The sequence below is a fragment of the Ambystoma mexicanum genome, chromosome 7q, assembly GCF_040938575.1.
Source record: "Ambystoma mexicanum isolate Mex_15411 chromosome 7q, UKY_AmexF1_1, whole genome shotgun sequence".
Lineage (NCBI taxonomy): Eukaryota > Metazoa > Chordata > Amphibia > Caudata > Ambystomatidae > Ambystoma > Ambystoma mexicanum.
This window is the reverse complement of record NC_090941.1, coordinates 579,687,923-579,715,814: the sequence shown is the minus strand read 5'-3', so window position 1 is coordinate 579,715,814 and position 27,892 is coordinate 579,687,923. Positions and strand designations below refer to the sequence as shown.

The 27,892-nt window shown below is 43.7% G+C and overlaps 1 protein-coding gene across 2 annotated transcripts in view; it reads left to right on the top strand.

Annotated features, from left to right (window-relative positions):
* COG6 (component of oligomeric golgi complex 6) overlaps window positions 1-27,892 on the top strand; it is a 1,358,763-nt gene that overhangs the window by 409,456 nt on the left and 921,415 nt on the right. For both annotated transcript variants that reach the window (XM_069639705.1, XM_069639707.1), the window contains exon 7: window positions 7,537-7,607. In XM_069639705.1, the coding sequence (XP_069495806.1) occupies window positions 7,537-7,607 (71 nt within the window). The remainder of the gene's footprint in view (window positions 1-7,536; window positions 7,608-27,892) is intronic.

Sequence of the window (27,892 nt, the reverse complement as noted above, 5' to 3'; positions counted from 1 at the left end):
TGGGTCACCAGAAAATCGTTCGGGCAGAGCCAGAGGTACATTCCCAGGTAGGTTGATTTGCACTGGATTCATAGAGGATGTTGAAGGAAGATTTGCCCCTGATGCGGGTAATGGGGTCTGTCCGGCTTGTGACTGTAGCAATTGTCTAGCGAGATCGTCTGTTCGCTCCTTGGAAATAATCAGTTCCCTTCTTAGAGCGTTCGTTTCCTGACGGGCTGCATGCACTTCTGCTCTTAGTTCCCCAAGTAACTGGGTTAGCTGATTGGTATCCGAGGTTTCCATAGCGCCTGGGCGGGAGTTTTGCGGTGGGCTTTGCGTTCTGTAACGCTCACCTGATTCCCGCAGAGGCGCCGGTCTTGACTGGGCGAATACCGTATCTTCACAGGTGATTTGTAACACACGGTTGGCTCTTTGGGCTGGTCCTCTGTGCACTGTATGTCTGACTCGAAGAGTAAGATGTCTGCAGATAGAAAATATGGGATTAATGAACTGGGGTTATTGGGTGTCTCTCTCTTTTTCCCCTTCGCTTCTCCTGTAGAACCCCAAAGGTTAACGCTCTCACCTTAGGTAAGTGAACGCCGAGCTCTCCATCTGCCTCGGGGCAGGGTGCCGTAACCAGTTTCTTCACTGGATAAGGGTGCAGGCCTCTTGACCTCAGAGGACTGCTGTCCGTCGTTTACTGCATGAACGGTAAGTTCCGAGTATTTCAAATGTCTTTAAAAGTCTTTTGTAATGATGTCTCTTGTTTTGCAGGGTTCCGGCGATGGCGGATGACGGGCTGAAGTGAGTTGAGGATGGAACCCGTGTGAGGAATAGAAGCGCCTGGAAGCACGTAAGTAAGCGCTTGTTGCCTGCTTCACGATGCGCACTAACTGTCCTTTTATCTTGCAGGTACAAGTTCGGAGCTGCTGAAGGGTGCCGGAATACCCACTGGGTTCGGCGTGGGAAGGAGTAATGGCACGTGAGTAATAAAGTTACCCAATGTCTTTAAACGCACCTTCTTTTGTCTTTCAGATGCGGGATGCAGCGCCGAAGGCCTCCGGAGCGTGCGAAGAGTTGGTAAGCTTTTGTCTTTCAGATGCCGGAATGCAGCGCGAGGCGTTGGTGACAGCCGATGGACCAGGTAAGAGAAGCGCTGTCACTCAAGACCGTAATGCTAACCTGTTCTTTCTTGTCTTTAAAGGTGTGGCTGAAGACTGGATTCAGGATGGTAAGCCTTTTTCCCTTAGGCCCAGGATCAGACGCAGAAGACACGATGAGCGTTCTGCTGCAGAGGATGCAGAATAACGCAAAGCAAGATTCATCCATCGGGTGTGGTTTAAATAGCCTCCTGTAGTGCTTAGGTGTCTCCTTCCACAGCCTCGCCTAGGTAAGAAAAGAGTTCCTGCTTTCCAGAAGAGTTCGTGTTCTGAACCTAGGGAGTGGCTCCTGCCCCACCCAACAGGAAAAGTAGTCCCAAACAGAAGAGGATTAGAGGCTCAACTGGCAGGTAAGTAAGCAGCATGGTCTGCTGCAGGTAAGTCCACCCAAGCATTATGAGCCCGGCGCTTCCAGCGCTGGGACTGGGCATATTTATGAGCCTGGTGCCACTGGCGCCAGGACAGGGTCCAAAAGGTCCCAATTGGGACTGGTTGGCACTCGGAACCTGGGTTATGGGTCTGCTTCCAAGGGAGTTGGGTAAGTCCTGAACTTTTGGAAGCACAGATCATGACAGACCCTCTGGTAATCGCATGGCAAGTGTTATCCCCTCGAGCCAAAATCCCGACTTTGGAAGCTTAGGGTTGAAGCTGTGAAAAGATACTGGGTTCCGTGAACATATAAGGGCTGAGGTGCAGGAATATTTTAAGCACAATACCGGCAGTGTAGACTCGGCCGGTATGCTTTGGGGGGCCTTTAAGGTGATGGTAAGAAGAGCGGCGATGGCCAAATCTAAGGGGATGCAAGAGGTAATATTGCATGAATTACAAAGGGCAGAAAATAAATTGGAATCTATAATGCGGGATGGTAATAGATCGCTTGAGGAGATGGCCTGCCTACAACGCGAATGTAAAGAACACTGAGAAAGGTTAGGTAAACTAAGCTACAAAAAATACAAAAAATACATAGAGCGACAGCATGCAGAAGGAGACAAACTTGGCAGACTACTGGCCTCGCTGTATAAAAGTGAGACTGCACGGCAGCCAATCAGAACAGTGAAGGGTGTGGATGGGAAATTGCGAGAAACCCAGGAGGAACTCAGTACGTGTTTTTATGATTATTATAAGCACCTGTATAGTGACTCCACGGAAGGACTAGTGTGGTGGAGAAGCACTGATGGAGATCAATCTCCCTAAAATAAGTAAAGAAGAGAGGGATAGTTCTGAGATATCCATCACGATTGAGGAACTAGAAAAAGTGATTAAAGAACTACCTAAATTAATAAAGTCCCAGGGGCAGATGGGCTCCCCAGTGAGTTTTATAAAGAATATAATGACAATATCTTTCCTCCACTGCTAGCAATGTTAAACAAAGCGCTAGAATACAATACATTACGTGGGTCCGTGTGGGGATCGATAATTATCCCCCTCCTCAAACCTAATAAGACATATACAGAATGTGGATCGTATAGGCCCCTGTCATTGCTGAACCAAGTTGGGAAGATCCTTACAGCAGTTATGGCAATGAGGCTAAGACCAGTGATAGGTAAGCTCATCCACATGAACGGGATACATCCCACACAGGAATATTACCAACAACCTGAGAAGATTACATCATATAATAGATCATACCGATAGAGGGACACAAGAGGTAGCAGTGGTGTCACTTGACGCAGTGAAAGCGTTCGATTCAGTCAAGTGGCCGTGTTTGGTGGCGGTTCTAGAAAGCTTTGGCATGGGGTCCATATACATTAAGTGGGTGCGGTTATTGTATAATGCACCGATGGCGAGAGTCAGAGCAGGCTCCTCTGTCTTAGAGCAATGGCAACTAGTAAAGGCACGAGGCAAGGATGTCCATGGTCGGCAATGCTCTTCATACTAGCGTTGGAACCATTAGCTGCTTATTTAAGAACAGAGTTTGGAGAGGTGGGTATAAATACATCAGAAGGAAGGTATTTGATCTTGTTATATGCAGATGGCATGCTCCTGTACCTGAAATACCCAGAAGTGAACTTACAATATGTTGTAGATGTGATGGCATGATATGCTATGCTGTCTGGAATAACGGTTAACCCCCAGAAATTGAGTCTGTATCCCCTGTGGGTGTATAAAAGGAAGCCCACACACACACACACTACTGGCGTTGACAATTAAATGGGAGATAGAAACATTTGGGGGTGGAAATATATCATGACCCCAAGGAGGAATATAGACACAACACAGTGAAGGTGGTCGACAAAATTGAAAAGAGCATGTCATTCTGGACGAAGCTACCACTATCCATGATGGGGCGTGCAGCATTACTGAAGATGGTGGTGCTGCCGAGACTCCTACACTACTTTGCTAATATCCCTTAGCGATAACTAAAGTGTTTTTCAGGAAACTACATAGCATATGCAGGAGCTTCATATGGCGTAATTCGAGGAATAGTGTGGTGTTGTGGATGCTCCAAAATTTATACGAACAAGGGGGAATAAAACTGCCCATTTACGAGGTATATTTTATGGCTAGCCAGCTACAATATGGGGCTAAATGGCTGTCGGATGAACAAAGTACCCAAGACCCGGTAGAGATCTCTGTACACGTTGTAACCGTAGCTAGGTAAAGTGAAGTGAGAAAGGAGGGCGGTGGTATGATGTGTGTGATCTAGGCCTGGGTTGGGTGGGGGGGGAGTTGGTGTGGGGGCATGGATGTAGTCATGTTATAGAGTGTATAGTGTGTGATGTTAAACAGTGAGGATGTTATGATTATGTGTTAAAATCAATAAAAATTGTTTTAAAAAAAGACAATGGGCCTCATTATGAGTGTGTCGGTCTGGAAACAATGGTGCCGGTAAGCCTACCAGCACTGATGTTTCCAGACCACCACATTACGTCTCTGCGCACGGGGTTGCCGTCCCGCCTGCCAGAGTCAGGCCTGGTCGGCGGAATGGCACCCGGCTGCAGAGTTTCAGAGAAGCACTGGCATTGTTATTAACGGTGCTGGTGCTTCCATGGTCCCCCTTCCCACGGAGTCCTATCGGAGTCCTAGGGAATGGGGACTTACAAAATGACCAGAGCCTGGGTTCCCAGACGCCGGGGTAGGAATACCCTGGTGTTACCGGGAAGTCAGGCACTGGTAATTCATTACAGGTCCGGCGGCAACCTGACGGTTTTACCGGCACGGTTGAGGCCCAATATGCTGATATGTACAAGGTCATAACTCATGTCTGATTAATCAAAACAATATATTTTTCGAGACTCTAGGCATAATATAAAAGAAAATCCTGGTGAAAAGGCAAAAGAAAGAAAAATGACTATTATTAATTCTGGCTTTTACCACCTTGTTGTCGTCTTTATATTGTTTAAAAAACTGTTAATACATACATCTTATATGGGGCTGATTTACTAAGCTCAAACAAAATGGTGCAAGTAGAACTTAAGCCATTTTTTGTTGCAAATGGACTTTACTCTATTTATTTTTCTAGCTTTGTAGATCAGTCTCACATATGTTTGCATTGGGCTGATTCACTAAGCTCAACAAAAAAAAGTGTAATTTATGAAGCTCCAAATAAATAGTGTAAGTAGAATCTAAGCCATTTTTTAGTGTAAGTGTACACTTTATTTTTAGCTTTGTAAATCAGGCCCATATCTTGTGCACCCATGAATCATGTTGTGCATATCCTGTTCAATACATTAACTGGATGTGTAAAGGACTCCTTTGTTCTAACATTTGTTCTGCAAGTAATTATTTGAACTGTATCACTATCCGTCATACTGATATATAACATATAATTTGCTGAGGTACTATTTATACTAGCCAGTTTATTGGTGTTTTTTGGTGAAAGTAGTTTGAATACTCGTCAAGAATAAGCAAGGTCGTTCCTTGATTGCTAATGTTATATCTATTAAAGACATAAAAGAACATTCTGTAAACCTGATTGTTTTGCCTTTTTCATGTGAGTATTTCTCTAGGTTTTAATTGAAGAAAGTATGATCAAAGCATCAAATGTGTTAGTAAATTAACTTACTGCTTGTATCAGGGGTTCAACTTTGTGTTTGTGTAAGCACAGTGTTGGTATTATTGTATAGCTAATGATAAAGATGCCATTGCCCATAATTGGGCCAATACCAAATTCATCCACCACAAGTATCAACTTAATAAACTGCAGACCATAGTCTATAAAATGGCCTGCTTCTGTCTGAATCTCCTTACCTATATGTAAAATTGTATCTTTTTGTTGTGAGGCCTGGTGGCAACAAGTAATCACAGTTCATGGGTGTTTATTGAACAATGAATGCTGTATGCAGGTTGGAAAAATGCCGAATCTAAACCTAAATCTAAAATGGGAGCAAGTGTCAACCATATAAGCCAAATATGCCAGTCCTGGTGGTGTTGCGTCAAATAGAGGGGCCTATACTAAGAAACCTATTGCCAAATCTTACAACTAATATAAAAAGGGGTGTGGGATAGTTCTTAAGAAAAGAAAGAAGTGTTCTCAAATAATTTGTCAGGATGCAGTAGCCTGGGACTCCCTTCCCCATGTTTTGAGCACGGGGTAAGGTGGGATCGTGGAGCACAGCACACTCTCGAGCTTTCCCAGCACGAGATGACAGTTCAGTTTTCATTTATCAGGGCCGTGAGTGGCCAAGTTTCGTTTCACTTGAAAGTCCATTGCCTTCGAGGACCTGATGTCTTCCAAAATAATAAAACAAAAGTTCCTTCAACAAATGAAAGTTTGTTTCTTGGTTTCACTTAGGGTGAGGATTCTCCACCCTTGGGTCCCCTTCTCCCGGATGCTGACCCCTCTCGAATCTTAGCCTCCCTCGGTCGGGTTCACTATGGCTTTTCCTTCTTCACAAATCTTAATGTATTTTTAAACAGTTCTAGCGGACATCCCTCGGCTGGGTTAACTCTTGTCAACACACTTTTTCTTGGGATTTCAGACTTTGCCACTCTTGGGATTCGCTTCCCTTGTTTCCTCTGACTGCGGGATTCACTTCCCTTTCTTTCACACAGTTTGTAGATCAAAGTCTTTCGATTGTACAGGGATTTTGCTTGATCCTCAGTATGACCACTTTGACCTATTTCAGTGGCTATCCTACGGCCTTCTGGTATCTGTAGTTCCGCTCAGATGGGGATCGACCAGTGTGTTTGGAGCTAGCACCCACGTGGTGCCCGTTTTCCTCTCCAGCTGGTGTCTCACCTTTACAGTTCTTTCACAGTTCATTGAACTTGGTTCAAACCTGCCACTTTGCGATTCTCACTCAACACAGCCCGGTTCTTATCGGTTCTCCCCTCGACTTACTGGCTGTGTTGAACCCCTTGGCTTTCCTCTTCATTGGAGTCAAGGCCGGTATCACGGGCCCGGGAGCTTCCCTTGCTCATGCTTATAAGTGTAGGCTTGCCCTGTGTACCATTGAGATTTGCTGCACGACACTTGTGCTATTGTCTGCGGTTTTAGGCTCTCTTCCAAGAAGGTTCAGAGAGTCTGGGACGAAAAGAGCAAGGTCACTTCTCTCCTCGGCTCTGGTGTTATAGTCTGTTGTCCTTTGTGTTGTGTGAAAGTGTTTGTGTTGGAAAAGGGGGGGGGCATTGGTTTTGAGTGTCGTATGAGGAAAAGGTGTTATAAGGAAGGGGGATACTGCGTCTCACCCATCGGTCTCCCACTCCCCGAGGACCCCCCATCCAGGTGATCCTCCCTCACTGGTCCACTCCCAGGAACTGGATCTAATAGCGATGGCCGTGTCCAGGCCACCTGGATGGAGAACCTCAGGGACTTGCAAGAGAGACACCTTCAGGTTTCTCACATTGCACATGAATTCACTGAATTGCAAGGGTTTTTGTTATGGTGGTTTTGTTATGGTATATCTTCTCCAGGTCCCAATGCACCGATTATTAAAAAAAATAAACGATAAAAAAGCAAATGTATTTTTTCACTCTATAATATATATTAAATGTTAAATAAAGGTGGAATATACGCAAACTGGATACACAAGTAGTCCGAAATTAGGAAAAGAACTTAATTAAAATGCATTTATTGTTTATATGGCCATCTCCTTACCCTCCCATAATGGGGCACCCAATGTCAATGTGAGGTTTTACGGTTTCACAAGATGTTTAACACTAGACCACCATATGAGATCAGAAACCTTTTGGAGCTCGTTTGAAATCCCTTTACATTTGTTCCTTGAATCTCAAAATGAGGGTTAAAAGGTATGAAATGTAGTTCAATTGGAATTACCTAATACAGTGATTCCAAATATTTTCAGTTTTTTTAATAACTGAAGACCAAATTGCATTTCTTAATTGCTCAGTAAATGTAGAATGTTTGAAATGAATTACTGTGCACATATATTTGCTAGTTATGCTACTATTACTTCCCAAAGCATTGACTAATGTATTTGTCTTTTCTCTTTAGACTTGAGATTATGGAGCAAATGGCCTTACTCCAAGAGACGTCTTATGAAAGGCTTTACAGGTGGACTCAAAGTAAGTGAACATTCCACTTTTTAGAAGAATGCGTTTGCCAACTAAGGCATATTGGCATTAAGTAGAGGTTTTCTGTACAAAACTCATTTTAATACCATTTATTCTGGAAACTTACATTTCTTGTATCCTAATTGTGCATGCGCATGAAGCTCTCGTTTCTATAGCCCAAGGTTTGAATTTCCTAGTTCAAATAACATCCTTTGTATGGCCAAAAGGCCTGAAAGGTAAGATACGTACAAACATAATTTTAGACAAATATTTTATAAATATAGTTTTCAACTGTGAACTTCCAATGTAACTTCCTTTGTAGCTGAGACAAGAGAAGATCCTAAAAGGCTTGCTAATCATTCCATAGACATAGTATACAAACACATTATGACAAGTTCCTTGTAATACACTGCTGAGCAAATGCCTGAAACACATAACCCAGATTGATGAAAAGTACTGCCTTTTAACATAAATACATTTTACTTAAGGCTTTGAAGTAAATCAGTTACAGACAAATAGAGTTTAATTTAACAGGGTGCAGTGAGTGAGGGTACAGATCCTTGTTGGGTGCATTGTCATGAAATTCTCCTTTCCCTTTGCTCTCACAATAACCTTTTTCTATCCTAGGTGAGACACAGGCAGAATGTCAAATGGACATTAACAATATGACATTCAACAAGTAGACTGGTCCATTGATTAACTAGATACATGCCAAGGAGTATGCATTCATCCAGGGTCACCAGTTTCTTATCCATCATCAGTTGGAACTCATTTTCAGTCCTTCACCTCATTAAATGAAGCCCACATTTCTCTTTGCTTTTTCTGTGTCCCTCCTCTTGAACATTACTTTCTCATCCCTGAATAGAATTTGAAGGTCCACCTGCATTTTATTTCTGGTTTTCATAGCTTTAGAATGTCCTTCTTTGCCGCATCTATGGTCATATAGATCCAGCAGCTGGGTTCCCCCACTAATGGGGAGCAACCCTCAAACAAGTGAAGGATAATCAATGTCTGGTGTCTATATGGGCAGGCTCCAACTCCAAATCCCTTCTGTCCAGCACCTCAGCCCAGAATACAATTATTATAATGAATTATTATTTATAACACGCTTAATACCGAAGAGGTTTCTAAGCGTGGACCCGAGATCCGAACCTGTGTTCATGACCATACTACAATCACATAGCATATATTGTAGGCCACCTCTTCCACATCCACAACACCAACAAAGACCTGTTTCGAGGGGACCCATGCTCTGCATCCTTGCCGACCTCCAGTATAGACAGAAAATATTTTCAGATTGAGAGCTAATTTAGCATGGACCAATTTCACATCCCATTTATCCAGGGATATATTCTGTCCAAGGTCCCCACTCCCACTTTAGGCACTTTAGGACTCATTGTGGAACATGGAAACCATTTTTGGTCTAGACTCAAGCAGATCACAGAGCCTAGTTCTCCTTTCCAAATCACATCCCATCATCCCAAGCCTACGCATTAGTAAATACTTCAGGCTGTTATGTCTAGTCTCCTACTTCCTTTGTAGGTGGAATCTCTCCCACAGTTGTGCAAAGGAACTGTCCCTCTTCTATTATTTCCAATATTTGTTTAGATCCTGCTCTTCCAACAGAATGATCTGTTATTGATATGCAATTCTGGATTGCACCATAGCGGGGCTTTTTCCTGTAGCCAAACATTTTGTTAATTCACCTCCTTTGAATAGACAGGGATTTACTGTGTGGTGTTGACAGAAGGGGGTTGTTTTTGTATGTGGGAGTCTATTCACTGAGCATAGGTTTCTTAGGCTAAAAGGCACAGTGAGTACACGTCCATGCCTACCTAAATGGGTTTATCTATTTTTAGGCATGTCCCACCACACTGAGACCTTTTTAAGTATACATCTTTTGTGGTATTTTTGTAATTTTGGGCATCCAAACACTCCCTACTTAGTGCTGCACATGTGAATGTGGTGGAGAATTCTTCGTGCTTTCCCTGTTTCCCACAAGAATGACTGCAGTACCTTGCACATTTTTTTTGAAGAAACGTTTATCAAATATAAGGGGGACTGATTGACTTATATATAGAGTCTCCTTGAGGAGGGTCATAGTTTATTTAGTCCAGCTGCTCAGTAGTTATTTACTCCATCTCATACCCTTATCCATAGTCTCAACCGTCTTCTTTATGTTTGTTTCTAATAGTTTGCTGGGATCTCGACTCAAACGGATACCCATGTATTTAACTCCCTTCACCGGCCACCTGCAATTCCATCTTTAAAAATGTTTGTCAGTCCGGTATAAGGGGGCAAGATCTCAGTTTTAGAACAGTTCACCTTATCACCTCGCAATCACCCAACCTCATTGCAAATCATATGTCTGCGTACATCATAATCGGTTATTCTACCTCACCACATATACTTCCTCTCACCTCACGACTCTGTTAAATGCAGCTAGAGGCTCAGCTGGACCATTAAACAAGAGGGGCGAGAGTGGGCATGCCAGCCAGGTCCCCTTTCCAGGAGAAATGCATCCATCGTTATCCATTGACCTTGAGCCTTGCTTCCGTGATCTTGTGCAAGGTTCTGAACATTTCTATTAATTTCTAATTCACTGTATCAAAAGTCTGTTCGGCAACAAAAAACGAGTGCTGCAACATGCTTCCCCATTTCTAGTAATTACCTGCACATCAGTTAAACATCTATGGATGCCATATGCATACCTCTGCCATATGAAGCCAGTTGGTGAGTGTGGATCATCTCATTTATGCAGCTTTTTCATTGGTTGGCAAATATTTTAGCAAGGTTCTTAACATCCACAATAAGCAAGGAAATGGGATGATATTTTTCACATTTTGTTTGATTGCTTCCGGGTTTGGAATCAATGTTATCACTGTCTCTCACATGGAAAGGCAAAGCCCCCCATGTTCCCGGAGATGGTTAAATAACTGACATAGGATGGGCATTAAAGGAATGGTTCGGTCAAAATTTTTTATTGTCCCTATGGGTCGGCCATGTGTGTTTAAGCCTAAGTCGCTCGATTTTAGAAAAATTTCCTATGGACCTTACCCGAGTTTTCGTCCATTAAACGCACGCGAAAACAGGCACAAGGGCCCTGCCATTTTGTGATAATCCTATCACTTGCCGCATTGCCCTGGCTGACTGATTTTGCGGCACTAAATCATATCCCCCGCCCCTGAGCCTGACATTATCAAAACATTCATATTCCCCGCCTCTCTCTTTGACGTTACTGTGCTGCGTAGGCAAACGCGCCCAGTCGTCTTCTACGCGACTTCACACAGAACCAACACAGATCAACTCACAACACAGCGTGCCACAATTCGGAATATGAAACTGTACTTTAAAATCAATCAGCAATACGGTACATTTGGTAAAGTACATTTATTTGACATTAAATGTTTAGAGAATATTCAGCCATATTAAATCGGAATTGATTTTTTTTTCTTTTCTCTCGATCCGCAAATCCGTAAAAGTTTATCATGAGTCACGCGCTGTTCCTTTATGGTACACAGGGTGTTGGTTTTCGTTAAAAGAAGCACTTTGGAGGCACGGTAAACCACAAGGCTGTTCCATCAACTAGGCACTAGGCCACCATAAAGGTCGATATGTTGCTTCTAGCCGCTAGTACCGCGTAAGGGCATATGGCTCCTTGGTGATCGTCCCATAAGATGGTCAATGTAGTGCAGTTGTTTACAAGAAGCTGCAGCTGGCGATTGAAGAAGCCATCGGCCGGGGTCTGGAATAGGTGGCAGTGGCAATAAGGTAGGATGTACCTGTTTAGAAAACATAAAAATTGAAATTAGTCTCACCAGCCGATCTTTATTACTATTATTCATTTTATTTATTACGGGCGAGCTGAAACTATTTGCTTGCGAGGATAGTGCAATGGAGTATGTTCGGCTCTAAAAGGAATGCGAAAACTAACGAAATAAATCGAGGGAAACAAACAAACTAATTTTTTTTTTACCGTTGAACCACTGAGAAACGACTGTTTGTCTACATGCGTGTCGAATGGGCACATGCATAGCCATGTGCCCGGTAGAAAGACGATCCCACAAATGTTGTATTTGCTCTTCATTCATTCATTCCGGTATAAAAGTGTCTAAAGAGTTACTTACATTATATTTGCCATTTCCATTGTATCTCTGCATAATGCAGTCTGTAAATCCCACTGTGTTCGTGCCAACGATTTTTCATATACTGAACTAACATGAAACTCGGTCTAGTTTCAGAATTTTCAGCCTTATCGTCTCTTACGTTATTGCCCCCCTCCTTCAAATGAAGTCCTTTCGGCATGGTCCCTGTCTCTCAAGGTCAAAAAACAATAGAACCTTAAACTGCCAGTGCGATTTGCAGGCCTCTTCAGCCCGGGAGCAAAAAATCAAAGCCGCTGACCTTCACTCTGCATGAGCGTACATTCTTACTTTGCAACATCCCGTCTAAAGCCATCTGTGAGAACTTGAATTTTCGAATCCATGTTTGTACTAGGCCTCAATGTGTAAATGCAAACTGGCTTCTCTCCCATCTGCAACGCCTCGCTTGGCACGTTCTAAGGCCCCCAATTTTGTCCTCGTTGTCCGCGAGCTTTGCATCCCTAGAGAACCATAACTATGGAGACATTGACTTTTTGGTGGAAGGTCAGGGAAAGTATAAAGTATGCGAGGAGTTGAGTTGAAAGTGAGATTTATTGTTTATTTGTTTTATTATTTGCAATACGCAAGCCTCCCCTCGGTTAACCGTGCGCAGCATTTACATGAGATTGCGAAACCTAGTTACAGCAACACAAATATATACATACACATATTCACAAGGTCAGCGATATGAGGTGAATAGAGAGAGAAGTCAAAGATGACACCCATGTTGTTCGCCACCCAGGATGGTGACTGGAGGGTTTAGGGTTAGCATACTTTGTATGCACACTGTACAATAACATTATTTTCAAAAAGACAATCAGATTACAATGATTTATTTGAACCAGGATTTGAACTTCTAAACAAGCTCTGCTTTGGGTGGACATGGCACAGTGGCAATGTTTGGTGGCAATGCATAAGTGCTCTGCACAGGAGCGCTCAAAATTCCATATCTGTGCTTCTCTAGTACACTAACAATAAGCCCTTTAACAAAGTCGAACTCCATTTCCTCATATACTGGTTTTACCTCCCATTTCTTAGATCTTTTTCCAAAGGTCGTAGTGTAGAGAGGCATCCCTAAATTTCCCGTAGTCCTAGACTGTTCACGGCCCACATTCTCATTATGGGCCAAGACCGCTAGTAGAGTCCTATGTTTCATGCCCTGTAAGCTGAAATGCAATCGCTTTGGTCTGTACTTTAGGCACATATTGTGCAACACCTCCAATTCTCCTGAGCGACAGAATTCTTTCAGTCCCCTCAAATCTCTTGATAGAGTTTTATCGAAAACAATCTTCTCAATGGCTTTGTGTGTAGGTGAAGATGCAATTAACCACTTCATCTTCCGTGCCTCCTCTGTGGACAAAGGGCCATCTTCACATTGGTGGAAATGTTGGTTTTCTGTCCAGCGGTGAACATTGGTACAGTGGTGCATCAGTGACCGCCATTTTTCAAGTAGGATTTCCACTGACCCTTCACAAGTTTTGGAGCTCCACCAAAGATGGTTGCTGATAGACTGGGACCACTGTGAAATACTTTCAAAACCTTTTTTTTTTTCCCTACAGCCGAGATTTTCTTATTGATTGATTTAGCAAGATGCCATACGTCAAATTGATGTTTAATATGTGGGAACTGCTCTCTCATTGTCTTGGCAATTGAAACGTGTCTGTCCGTGGCTATGAGGTCGATGTGCATTCCCCTTTATTGTAGATATTGCAATGATTTTATAAATCCTAGTTTCTTCATGGCCACTGAGGAATTACATTGAGACACCTGCACGACCACCAAACTCACAATTTTCTTACTATCCATGTCCTGAAAGTGGTAGGTGCAGTACTTGGCAAAAAATCCAGGGCTGTCGCACTGTCCATCGCCGGCTAGCCTGAATCGTTTCCCTTCGAATGTACTTGCTAGAGACAATTGTTCAATTTTCCAAGCATCACTAATGGCCAGAAACAGATAATCATGTTGGTATTTGTAGTACTGTGTTTTAGAAATGAAAGACTCTAACTTTCTAAAACTGGACCCACTAAACAGTGAGGCAGCTGCACACAGTAGATTGCCTGCTGGCAGCTTCCCCAGCATCGGTTGTGCAGACCATGAGAACGCATGATTAAATCTACTGGCGGCATGTATTTTGAGGCTACTGCCTTGTTTTTGACGAGTCACATGAATCAATGGCTCCCCACATACTTCCCCTCCAACTGAATGCCCGCATTTCAGCATACTTATAATATCCATCAAACAACTGTCGATTACTATGTATTTGCCCTCTTTCATTAGCCTGTCATCCAGCGTGAAAGTTGTTTCGGACTGTGCCGATGAGGACATATCAAGAAATTCGAAAGAAATATTGCTGATATCAAGTTCTGATGCGTCGTTGGGTGCTGCTGCTGCTGGTTCGTTCTCTGTCATTTCAACATCTGTCACTTCAGCATTTTTGGGAGAACACAACATTGTCGACAGCTTTTTGGGTGGCATTTTTTTGGCGGGTGTAGATTGTGTGAATTGATCTGCGACTACTTCAGAGCTATCTTCAATAAATTCAGTATCATCTTCTTTTGGTGGTGCAGTCGAACTGTAGCAATGGTCCAAAACAACTTTACTGGATTCTCCGGACACATTCAATTCATGTTCTGGCCATTGGACATGAGCATCCCGAGTCTCAACACGCCGTGTCTGAATTAATAGTTCCTCCATAGTGTAAATGCTCTGGCAAGCAACATCTCTCATTTGCTTCACTGTCTATGTATGTATAGTTTGTACATCCATGTGTAACTAGAGGACAGATTGGAAAAGGGATGTTCATTTTAAACACAATATAAAGTATAGTACAATTGACAGGAAAAAACATAATATAGTCCCCAACACAAAACAATTCCTAAAATTATGAACTGTTTGTAACTAACCTTATTTTTGTTTCTTTTCTTTGCAACTTTCTTGACTCGAACTTCATCATCTGCACGCTGTTACTCCGATTCGTTTCCGCATGTCTTCCCTTCCTCTTGCGCTGCAACGACTATATTTTCTAGATCCGCATAGACAGCACGGAATGACGCTCCATCGACTCCCTGAAACATAGTACTTTCATTACTATGTATCACAATATTGAAAACATAAAACACACGTGAGGACGAACACACAGGTACATCTCAATAGCTAAACACGAATTAAACATTCTGTAGAACAATCAAACAACAAGTATTCGAGCTCTGATGATCTAGTTCGATGGAAACGTCAGTATCCATACCTCTGGCTCCGCATGGAGTGCCATGAATGGTTGTATTGGAGAGGAGGCATCAGCAACTCCCTGAAACACAGTACTTGCATTACTATGGTTTTCAATATTGTAAACATAACACACAGTTGGGGTCGACGGCACAGGTACATATAAAGTGATAACCACAAATGATGCATTGTCTAAAAGAATCAAGGAATATCTAAATATGATCAGATTTCATCGACTTATTTCTCCGATTTATTTACATCTGCATCACCTACAAGGGATGTTGTAATTGTAGAGGAAGCTCTGTCGTCTCCCTGAAACACAGTACTTGCTTTAATAGGGAAGAAAGTATAGCAAATGGAATCACGTTATATGATGATGCTCGGTGGAGCTGTCAGTATCCATACCTCGTGCTGTCGAAGAATATGTAGGGATGTTGTAAATGTAGTGCGCACTTCCGAAAGCTGTTGCGCCGATTCGTATACGCAAGGTCCTGCATCCACTTCCCCTGGAATTACTTGAATGTCAGGCTCCGCATCAAGTGCAGGGGTTGATGCTCCATCAACTGCCTGAAAGATAGTACTTGCATTAGTAAGGATTACAATATTGAAAACATAGCACACACTTGCGGTCGACCGCACAGGTACATATCAATGGCTAACCACGAATTGTGTAGAACATTCAAACGACAAGTATTCCAGCTCTGATGATCTAGTTCGATGGAGCTGTCAATATCCATACCTTGTGCTGCTGAAGAACATCTAGGGCTGTTGTCAATGTGGTGGACGCTTCAGCATCTCCCTGAAAGACAGTACTTGCATTACTATGGATAACACTAATCATAACTGAAAACAAACGCCAGTGGCCGATAACTAAGGTGTATATCAATTGGAAAGCACTAACATAACCAAACATTAGTAAAATAATTACACGATACAATAAAAATATTACTTGACATGTATAAAACAAGTCTGTAGCGGAATAGCCAAGTAAGATTACCTGATACACGCTAGAAGTGGTTTATAACTGCGAGCACGTCAAGGATGTAGAATGTTCTTGCTTCAGATTCAAGGGATAGTCAAGCAGTTGTAAAGGTAAATTATTGATTGATAATGAAATGCCAATATTAAAAATTGCCATGTAAGGAGACAGAATACTTGAGAGCAATGCTATTGAAAATGCGCAATATAGCACAGTTCCCAAAGCTAAATCCGGACACTTGACTCACCAGTGGCGGAATGTGGACGAATAGAGTGGGAATAGCGTTCGCGAGCAATTTTCGTGTCGTTCGCCGTTTATTCTTCTTTGCTACCCTAGATGTTGTGTACATGTTCAAGGAAAAGTGCCGGCTGCAGATGCGGTATCAATCACCCTTCTTGTCCTCTAAGCCTTGTTGGACTCTACTTTCCAGCTCATCCAGTGGATATCCGCAATGTCTGACCCATTCTCTTATTCGATCAACAGTTTTCGGAAATACATGCATTGTAGTGCCTTCAGATTTAACATGGGTCTTCGAAGGGCAACCACTAATCGAACAGGCAGGCATTGTTGAAAATTCTGAAAAGTAAATATCAACATTATTATACAATCTTGATGAATAAAAATTTGATACAAAAGTAAATGAACCATACAATGTTCAATGCAAGGTTTGTTTTGGTCGCATGAACTATACCAGTTCATCATGTGCAGCTTAGTATTTAGATAAATTGCAGAAATGTATACATGATGTGACTAAACTCTGAACATGTGACTCGTCCCTTGGATGTTCTGTCTTGCACGAGAAGGAAACATGCTTACATTATAGACTGGACCCCCGAAGGATGCAATTCGATGACAATTGACAAAGATGAAAATAAATAGATCTATTGATAGCATAACAATGGAAACTCAATATCAATGAGACCAATGAACATAGCACTATTGAGTACTCTGCTCGCAAATAGATAGACATTTAAAAATCAGCAAAATATGACTAGGATACATGGCCTTACCTTGACCAACCAACAGTTGGATTCAGCAAGCCGAGCAGTATGTTGCAGGAGAACAGGTAGATGGCCACAGGTAGCACACTGACGAGTTTGCTCGAAGCGGTCACAGAAGTTCACGGGTAGCACGACGACGAGCGGATTAGCATAGATCTCAGTGGTTCTCAGGTAGCACGTTCAGGAGTTGACTTGCAAAACACAAAGATGTTCTCATGAGACATATCAAGTGGTTTATAAAGTATTACAAACAGAGGTGTGTTTGTGAATGAATGACAGGTGTATGTTGTGGTATTATGTGGTTTGCCGGGGGCCGGCCAGCGTGGGGGGGGGTCCTGGCCGGACACACGGGGTCTGAGAAAGCCATGTGAGCGATGGCCCCTTGGCGTGGGATACATTTTGAAGTGTACATGCTGTTTGGCACCGTGGCCGTTCGCTCCCCTGACAGCCCCCCATTGGCAGCGCGCATCCACTGGCGCGAACCGCCTTTGATAGAGGGGGGTAGGATGGATGGGCCTGGGGCGTGCATATAAGGCAAAGGAAGACTGCTGAATGGAGACACAGTGATGTGGATTGCAGGGGGGCGGCCTGCTTCAAGGGGGAGCCCAGCCTGGAGACACGGAGTCTGAGGAGGCCATGTGAGCGATGGCCCCTTGGCGTGGGATACCTTTTGAAGTGTACATGCTGTTTGGCACCTTGGCCGTTCGCGCCTCTGACAGCCCCCCATGGCAGCGCGCATCCACTGGACTTGTTGTTATGGACTTTTGTTTTTGTTAAACTAACCACTTTTTTATACTTTATATAGTTATACTTCGCCTTTAATAGGGGAGGGTGGTGGATGAATAGATGGGCCGGTGGGCGTGCAGACAAGGCACAGGAAGACTGCTGAAGTGGAGACACACTTGATTCATTAAAAAAATCGAAACAACCTTTGTTAAAATATATGTGGTGTTTTATTTTGTTTCTTTTTTTGATGGCACAAAAATACAAAACTTTACACATTGTACAGGTCAGGTTGCAGCACAGCGAGGGAAAATCCCCTGTACTGACCGCTGTCACTCGGGAAAGTTTCTCTTATGGCACGAACGGCACAGGTGGGTATTACTCTTCGAACGCGGTGTCCAAGCCTCCCGTGAAACCACCATGTAAAGGAACGATAGGCCACCAACCGGTACCACCTGTGAAAAATAATGATACAAACTGTTTTTAAATGACCAAGATAAGTTGATTAAACGTTTGTTGTCAATGACAATTCTTGTAACTAATGGCATTCTGCTCGGATAAATGCTATCTAGACAGTGCACACTATTGAACGAATTTCATGCGTTACAATCATATGTAGATGTAATTTTGGATATAGGAGACGACCGTGAAATAGTAGTGGCATCACAAGCAGATTATACTTACTCGTTACTCGGATTACGAGGACGAACAGTTGCGTGAAGTTCGTGCATAAGCACCATCATTATCCTCAACACGGACCGTGTGAGGCAGGCTGCCCTGAAGTCTGGCAGCTCGGTGATGCATTGCGGTCGTGGCTCGCCTTCCGAAATGTAGTCCACGCATCCCGAGTTTTCACAGCAACAGCAGTTCTCCTCCTCGGTCGGCATTAGCTCGCACCGACTGCATGTGCACCAGGTGGAAACACCGTCCATGCGACTAGGTCCAGTGTCTTCATCCGTTGATTCGTCCTGCCAACTGCCGTCCGAAGCCCCATCGTTTTCGCGTGTTTCCCTTTCCAGTAGTTCCTCCTCGGTATACTCGGGCTCGTACATGTAGGGAATTATTGTAGCCATTGTGTGGTAAACAAACTAAAATAATTTATAACGATGGTACAGGTGTTCCCACGGGCTACAAGCGGCAAAGGTAGCTGACCACAGCACAGAAACAAGTCACAGAATACTCAAAGTAACACAGAGAGAGGAATGGGATCGAAAATCTGCTGCTGTGTGTTTTGAAACGGTCTGTTTATACTTATTGAGGAAAGGGGCGTCTTGCCATTTCCATGGCGACATGTCATTAGCTGAAGCGCAGCGATTGTTGACATGAGACGTGCTTTGGCGCTGTGAAATGGGCGGTACGCGTCTGCTGATGACAGGCTCAGAGGCGGGGGATATGATTTAGTGCCGCAGAAGCTGGTCAGCCAGGGCGATGGGGCAAGTGATAGGATTATCACAAAATGGCAGCGCCCTGGGGCATGTTTTCGTGTGCGTTTAATGGACAAAAACTCAGGTAAGGTCCATAGGAAATGTTTCTAAAATCGAGCGATTTAGGCTTAAAACACATGGCTGACCCGTAGGGACAATAACATATTTTGACGGGACCATTCCTTTAAGTACTGTGGTAGGTCAAAAGGAGGAGACAGACTATCATGAGCCATGTTCAACTTGCTTTTTAAAAAGAAAATAATGAAGAAATCGCTTCACTAACCCTAGTCTATGGGATGCCCTACCTAACAAAACTAGACTAGGTTGCCCTTCGTCAGATGTGAAGTCCAAACTTTATAGTCCATCCTCTGTCAGAAACTAGCCTAAGCTGACACTAACATTATTAATACATAACAAAAGACCAGGAGAGTGACTACCTCCTCCTGGGGCGGATGCTTCTCAGCACAGGTTTCTTCAATATATCTTATCTTCAAATAGTCTCTTGTTATTGCTTGAAGTAGTTGCTTCAGTTCTTTCAATGGGTCTTCCTAGGCCTTTGTGTATTTGTTTCCCCTGTTTTTCCAAATATTTTTTGCCACTCACAGGAGTATATATACCATATATTCCAATGTAGTCCTTATACTGTTGCCAATCACTGGGACGTGTATGTCGGCCCCCTGGATAATCTTCACTCTTCATACACTTTTGACAATCACTGGGATCACGATGCAGGGTCCCAGAGTGATCTTCACTCTTTATTTACTTTTGCCAATTACTGACACAAGGATGCTGGCTCCCCTGTACCTGTATTGCAAGAGGTCCATGTCACTGGGTCGATGTTCTCGTTCTCTCCCCCGTGGTCAATCAGGATGATTGTCTGGTTCCTCCCCTGTTCCTCTTCCGACATGCTTCGCTCTTCTTTGGTGCTTTCATAGATGAAAGGGTTTTTTCTTCAGTTCCATTCCATGCCACCACCTTCCTCTTTTGGTCTATTAGTCATGTTCTCTTCCCATGAACAGTTTTCCTCAGGTCTGTTATTGGTGAATCACCTACCCCGCACGCCAAGGATAGGGCTCTTCACTGGCCCTTCTAAAGCATCACTCCAGGGACTAGTATGGATTTCCTCCCCTCTGCTGGTCGGACTTTTCCGTAGCTGCTTTTTGCCAGGCAAGGCAACATCTCCCTTAGTTTCCGGCCTCCTCGATTCGTCCGATTTGAAACTCCTGGGTCTCACTTCCTTCTTTTCTTGACCCTCCTCTTTATGATGCACTGCTGGAGCTTCCCCAGCTTCCAAGGAAAGTCCTTCCTTTGTGTTGGGACCATATTCACTATGCCTCCTGTTGATTTCTTTGTGTCAGTACTTGACAGACAAGCACTCTTCATTACATGTTCTTTCTCTTCACAGTACCAAGTTGATATTGTTCTTCTGGTATTACATTACAATAATACATGTAAGAGGAGTTTAGTTGTCCGTCAGTCCATAAGGTTGTACTGGTTTTTGGGGGCTATGAAGATGGGAGTTTCTTATGGGAAAGGCAGTTCTTCTCCGCAAGAAGAGTCTCTCTCAGATGAGGTCCGTCTTACCGCCACCCCAAGGGAATGTTGTGTAGCGGTCTAACCTCCCTAGCCTTACAGGAAGGGGCTTACTCTTGGGGGAAGTGACTGAATCCCTTGATGCATCACAGTACCCCAAGAAGGTTTGGTAGAAATCCACTGATATCCCATCTAGAATGGGGGATTTGCCAGTGCTCTGTTGGTTCAAAGCGGCAACAACTTCCTCCAGCCTCATCAAGCCCTCTAATTTTGCCCTTTCATCCACAGGGAGGCTTGCAAGCTCAAACATCTCAAAAAGAGAGTGTAGCTCCTGTGAGGATGATGAGGACTCGATCTCTGTATATAATCTATTATAGTAATTATGAAAATGCTCTCAAATTCCCTTATTTGTAGTTATCGGGCTAGAGTGATCAACCTAACTTGCTACCACTCTGCGCACTATTTTTCCCCTGAGGCTTCGGGCCCATAATCTTCCACTACTAGCCCTATATACCCTGAAGGATTGCCCACTGTAAAACACCCCTTTATCGGCCATTGAACCCAGTAAAATATCTAATTTGTTATTAGGTAATATTCTCTTATACCAGTATTCCTTATCCTGCACACATTTATCCAATCGTGCATGCTCACCAACTTCTGAAGTGTGCTACACCTCACCACATATATTTAAAGAATGTTAATAGTTCAACATTCAAAGTGTTTCCTAGTATTAGGCTGTTGGACTACAACGCTGAAATCCTGCTGACTTGCTCCTGCTTTGACTACAAACGCTCCATGGATAAGAGGAAGGACCAGGCCACTTAATTGAGGCGAAACGCCATTGGACAATCCAACAATCGGGATATACGGACTCAATTGCCCAAAGTAAATATTTCACTGAACTTACTGCCGCATTGTTGCGCCTCCGTGTGGGTGGTTGTGCGTGGGTGATTGTGGGCTGGGCTTAGTGTCTCATACATACACTTTACACTACTCTTACAGGTACTATCTAATAGTTCAACCGTGCAATGGAGGACATAATTAATATTTCCACCCAGTACTTTGTTAAAGCTATGTTTCTGTACCAGAGCATTCAAGGGGTCTTGAAAGAACTGTCCAGTGGTGCTGCCCGTGCCGTATATTGATCTTAAGATAGAGTTGCAATTATCTATCAGAGTTTTTTATATAATGATCCTCTTGTCATTGACCTTAATTGCAATGCCCATATCATATCTAAGGTTCTTGCCAAATAGGATACATACACTTTAGGACTTATTTTCAAAGCAACTTGAAATATTTTGTGTGTATCTTGTGTTAAAAAGGTATGAGTGGTTATGGGTGTGTTTCTTGCAAAGAGGCCACATGTGATTTGACACGTTCCAATTTGGGAAGAACCGCCCTTTTCTGCTGGCTGTTGAGACTCTTCACATTCCATGTGACAAACATGATATGGCTGATAATCTTCTTATCCTTTGAGCGGTAAGCGTGGATGATCAGTAGACCATAAAGAATGCTATGAACCTCAGTTCCCTTCTAGGGTACATCTTGGATCATTTCAGTTTTGACATCTTCGGATCTCCCAAGTAGTACCATAATTCAGATGGATGCTCCTTGTTTGATTCCAGTGAACAGACATATAGAGACACAGGGCCACATTACACGGTAGGCAACCCTTACCGCCTTACTACGAGGTCCCGTTGCGGGTTGGTGAATTTAACGCCTGCTTTTTGCAGGCGTTAAAAACCAACCCGCAAAGGGACCAGGGAGCTAATTACGGTACCGCAATTTGCGGCGCCGTAATTAGCGCCTTCCCCATTCCCATGGAGCCCTATGGGGCAAAAATGGGAATGGGGAAGGGCAATTGGGGAAAGGGGAATTACTGCCCCGCAACCTTGGAATAGGGCGGTAATTCCCCTTTCCACCAAGGCGGTGCTGGTATTTTACCGGCATGGACCAAGGTGCTAATAGCACCTTGGTCCACCGCCATCCGTTTAATGAGGCCCACAGAAACTTAATAAAAATAAATTAAACCAACATTTTACCAATACCTGCTTTCTAATAATGTAATTTACAAGTGGCATGCAGCGGTCTAGTCTGTACTCCAACACGATGCCTTCTTTCTCCCCCACCCCATTATATACCACCCCTGGTAATGGGGAGAACCCACAAAGTAAACAGTTTGCAATCTCTCAGAATATATATTGCAACCACACGAACTATGGCATATGCCAGTGTTTCATCCTGCAGTTTACACTCCTACTAATTGCAGTTAAATACTGATGGTAGAGTACCAGAAAAAGAGTTGTTTGCTATGTATTTTTACGATGTGTTGGCCTCATAACAAAATATGAAGGCTATTCTACTTCTTGTGCCCTCCTGATTTTCTAGCAACCAGACCTGGTTTGTAGTTTGACATCACAGGTGGCTTGTTGCACAACTTGAAAGTGAGGTTAGGGGCATTATGGAGGGCACCTGCAATGTCCAGCACAATCTACGGTGTCAGCTAACCAAATATGGTGGGCCAAGATGGTGATTGCTTCAATTATTGTCTTTCATGATTGCTCTACTACTGGTCGGGTCTCTGCGATGACTCCTGTCCTCCCGTTTTGCCCCTCTGTCCCCCACCCTGGGCTTTGAAGACTGCATAGGCCCCCTCCCAGGTTTTGAGCACTGACCGCCACGGATATGCAGCATCCACACACCACCATACGTCAAAGATTCTCTACTGCAGGACATATCGGCAAAATTGACATCCCTGGCGTGTAGATGAGGCACCTGGTGAGGTTATTGTGCATGCCATCCTGCCCTGAACCGACTGTTAGTAAGCAATTTTTTTAAAAAATGAAAAAAGTGCAGCTTAAGGCCAAAGGCTCAGATGGCAATGCCCCCCGATATCCTCGGCTAACTGGGAGTGGCGAGTCAAGGATAAAAATAAGGTCTAGTATAGCTAACTGAGGAGGGTACCAACAAAAGAATGATGATTACAGTAAAGTCAGAGATCCATAATCAAACTATTTCCCCCTCATATTTAATGGCTATGTCCCGCAAATACCTCCCCTTTCGAGCTCTTCGCTCCTCTACCTTCAACTACCTCAGGATCAGTCGTTTTTCAAAGAAACGAGCTGGGGGTAGATCTGTTTTCGGCTGGGGCCTCCCTCTGGAACAGCCTCGCTGCCACTCTAAAACTTGAGGAGAATCCTCTCTGGCGAAAGCGCCTCAAGACCTTCCTCTTTTCTTCTGCCTTCGCTCCCCTTCTCCCCTGCTGATCTGTTCTCTCTTGGCACCGTGCACCTGGCCACCCTCTGTCCTCCGGGCCCAGGTACCTGCTCACCCTGCCACCCTCTCGCACTGCCTCCGGGCCACCCCTTGCACTGGGGTCTGTATCTGTACCCATACAGCCCCCCTTTTTCTTCCTGCACTTATCAGACCTACCCTGTCTGCTGCCTTAAACCTAGCACTTGCAAATTGCTGGCTACTAAAACTGTTTGTTGCCTTTATTATTTATTTATTGTTATTTATCTGTTTCTCCTCTGCTTCGCACTTTCCACTTCTCCCCCTTTCCATGCACTTTTCCCCTCTCCCTCTCCCATGCACTTACGCGTTCTCAATGTCACTGGGCCTAGTAAGATCGCTGTTTTGTTATCCCCTGTTCCCCTCCCTTGCCTTGTCGCGCTCTGAAACACTTGTGTACGAGCGCAATAGAAATATCATATCATATCACTCTCAGATTGCTACAAACATAAACTAACATCCAGTCAGCTTCACCAGTCATTCAATTAATACTTCAGATCTACTTCCCTTTTCACATACACAAGAAATAAGAGGGCCTAGGCTATAAGGTGGTTTTATCCATAGGTTCGGTGTCCAGGTTAGTTAAGAAAGCTTATGCCTGTTCAGGCTCAATGCATTAGTGTACCTGACCATGAATTGCAACTCTGAAGATGGCCAGATAGAACATGTAGCACTTAAGGTTTTTCCCTTTTGCTGTTTTTCCACATGTTCTTTGCTCAGCTCTCCAAAGATCTTAATTCTGTAGCTTCCCCAAGCTAGATCACTAATCTCTCTCTGGACTTCCTCAGGATTGTCTCCTTCACTGGGAATCTCAGAAATGTAACAATACATTGTTGGGGTCTTTGCGCCAGAGAGGTTTAGGGTCCAAATGATCTGTGGGGCTTTCAACCTCCAGGTTCTTTCTGGGGTGCCCGGGGAGAGCTTTGATTAGGCTATTCTAGATACATTCTTGCTGATTACCATGTTCACCATTTTCAGGGAAGCCAGCAGCATGGATGTTGTTTCTTTGGGAAAAACATTCCTGTTGCAGTCCGAGCTGCCTGGTTTGTTCTCTCATTGCTGCCGCCTTGTCACCTGCAGGAACAATCTTTGCAATCTCTCTGTGGTTTGCAACACCCATCCCTCCATGTGGCTTTCCATCAACAAAGATTTTTTTTTCTCCTTCTCCTCCACAGTATTCAATATACAGGGGCCAATTTAGCTACAACTCCGTAAATGTTGTTCTCATCTCCTGCAAGGACACTTATCCTAAATCACACCATCCAGCATTTCTGCACCAGGGCTCAGGCCTCTTGGGATTGAAGAGGCTTCTAGGTCTCTTGGCCTCTTGTATTCTTATTGCACCCCTTGCCTAATTCTAGAGGCGGTCCTTGCAACTTTAGCTGTGAATTCAGTGTGACCACTTCTTGGACCCCCAGTACAAAAAGATAGTCATAAATGGGGAAAATACATAAATCCCTTGTCTGGTGGACAGAGGAAAAGGATTTGCCCCATGGATCTACCTTTCATCCTCTTTCATCTCAGATCTCATGACCATAGGCTCTTCCCTGTCCAGCTGGGGAGGAAACTGTCAGAATCAACAAATGCATGGCCTCTGTAATCCTCAGGACAGGAGGACAAGCTCCTTCACCTCAGTCACATGGAGTTAAAGGTAGTCTTTCCAAGTCTGAAGTCCTTCATCCGCCCTCCTTCAGTTAAAGGTTGCTCACATCTACGTTAACAATACAACAGTTCTGTTTTATTTAAACAAGCAAGCAGGCGCTAAATCCTCCTATTGTCTTCTTCCAGTGAACTGTGGGGTGGTGTTTTCAAAACCACATATTCTCACTTGCAAGGGGCGAAGAACATGAAAGTGGATGTTTTAACCAGGCTCATACATCCCCCAGTGAAATGGTTTATGAACGAAAACATAATTCTTGCAAGCTTTCAAAAATGTGTTTCCCCCCAAATATTTGGTGGGAAACGCAGGGAGCAACCGTCTGTGTCAGGCCTATACATCCGGCCTTAGATCCCGAGTCCTGCTCCCTAGGGTTTGCTTTTGTTCTGGACTGTTTGTTGGAGCTCCCATATTACCCCTCCTTTCTTCTCCTTTGTGGGATCTTGATGAAGTTCTGAATATTTCAGAATTGCCCCGGCAGACTTGATTCTCTGCACCCCTACTCGTACCGAAAGGGCATATTCCTACGTCTTCCGAGGGTTTAAGACAACCTAGGCAGGGAGTGCAGTACTTCAGCCTTCCCTTCCATTGCTGAAGTGGAGAATCTTGTTCCTGAGAAACTATCTATGCTCAACTGGGAATTTCAGACCAGAACATCGCCATCATGTGTGCTGCTAGGAAAAACTCGATGACAAAGAAATATAAGAGCAAATAGATATGATTTTGCCACTACCTCTTGGTCAAGGGCCTGAATCTTTTAAACCCCACCCTTAACACCTCACCTTTTTTGCCTTTTCTGATGGGCATAGGCTTTTTAATTCAGTCTTGCAAGCACTGCCTTTCACCGATATCATATCTCAGTATGCCACGTGAGTCATTCTCATTAAGTAATGAAGTAGTCAAAGGGCAATTTCATGTCTTGCTTCATCTCTGTCCTCCTTTTGAAGCCGCATTCAGTCCCTCTTTCGGATATAAATGTAATTTTAGTTGTTATCATGCATAAGCCTTTTGAGCCCATGGCCTCTTGCGACTTAGGCTTATTCACGTGAAACATGGATTTTTCTGTTTATAATCCTCTCAGCCAAAAGATCAGGAGAACTGCATCATAAGGATAAATTTGTTCTTGGGATAGTTCCTTCCTCCTTTCCAAAGATTCTAATAGAATTACATTTGAACCAAAAATACTCCTTCTGGTCTTCCACCTCACACCTCACTCTTAGCCTGAGGAAACTGTATTACCAAGAGGTCCCAAGAACCCTTACATTGACAGAAGAAAGCCCTTCAGGAAGTCAAGTCATTACTTCATAACGTTTGACAGGAAGAGCCAGCGGTTTTTGATAGTTGAAATTGATTGTAGGCAGTTACCCATTTTCTCAGGCCAGGGGATCGATGGGAGAGGTGGGTAGTTCTAGTGCCCCAGACCATCATTTCCATTTTGTTTGAGTTGAGCTTTAGTTGATTTGTTGTGATCCAAGCTTTAATTTGTGGAAGACTTATGCCACGGGCGGCGGGGGGGGGGATTATTTGACAGTGAATAGTCTGTATGTTTGTAGATGATTTGGCTACCATCTTCATGGTTGAAGCATACAAGGGCAGATTTGTTTCGTGCGCGTTTGTCGTTATGACCATGTGGTCCAGACTATGGGTGTGCGTAGGGAGCTTTCTTTGCTTTGATAATTTCTACTCTGTAGAGCTTGAGATGTCTGTTGGAAGTCCTGTTGCCCGTTGATGATCTTTCTCTCCATGCTCAAGCAAGCCTCCCATTTTCTTTCTTGAGATTGAGTTTGAGTTTCCTTGGGGAAAGTTTGTCTACTGTTTGCAATGTCTATGTATTGTAAAGGCATCATGAAGCAAGACACAGATAACATATTCAAAGTTCAAAACACACTGTTTTATTAAAAGAAATGTCAGGATGGGAAAAAGCCTAACTTTTCTTATACTAGGGTGGGATTTCCCTACCTGAATGAAACTAAGGAAAGTCTGAGTCCAAAAGTTAAATTTAAGAATATAGCTGTATCCAAAACCTATCCTTGCCCTCAGGATTAAACCAAACAATGTGTTGGGATGTCAGCAACCAAACGAACAGTGTTCAAAATTATCGTTCCGAGCCTCTTCCAGCTCACAGCTTTCTTTCAGCTCTCTTCCCCAATGATAAACCAGTTCCAAAAAAGTCACAGGGTTACCTTTCTTAAGTTCAAGGTCAAATAGTTCTAAACAATATTCGGGGGTTCCCATCCCCAAGTTTAGGCAACACAATTCAAACACAACAAAGTCTTGAGGCTCCGTGCTCAAGACAACAAATGTAGGTCCCTCAGTCTCAGGGTT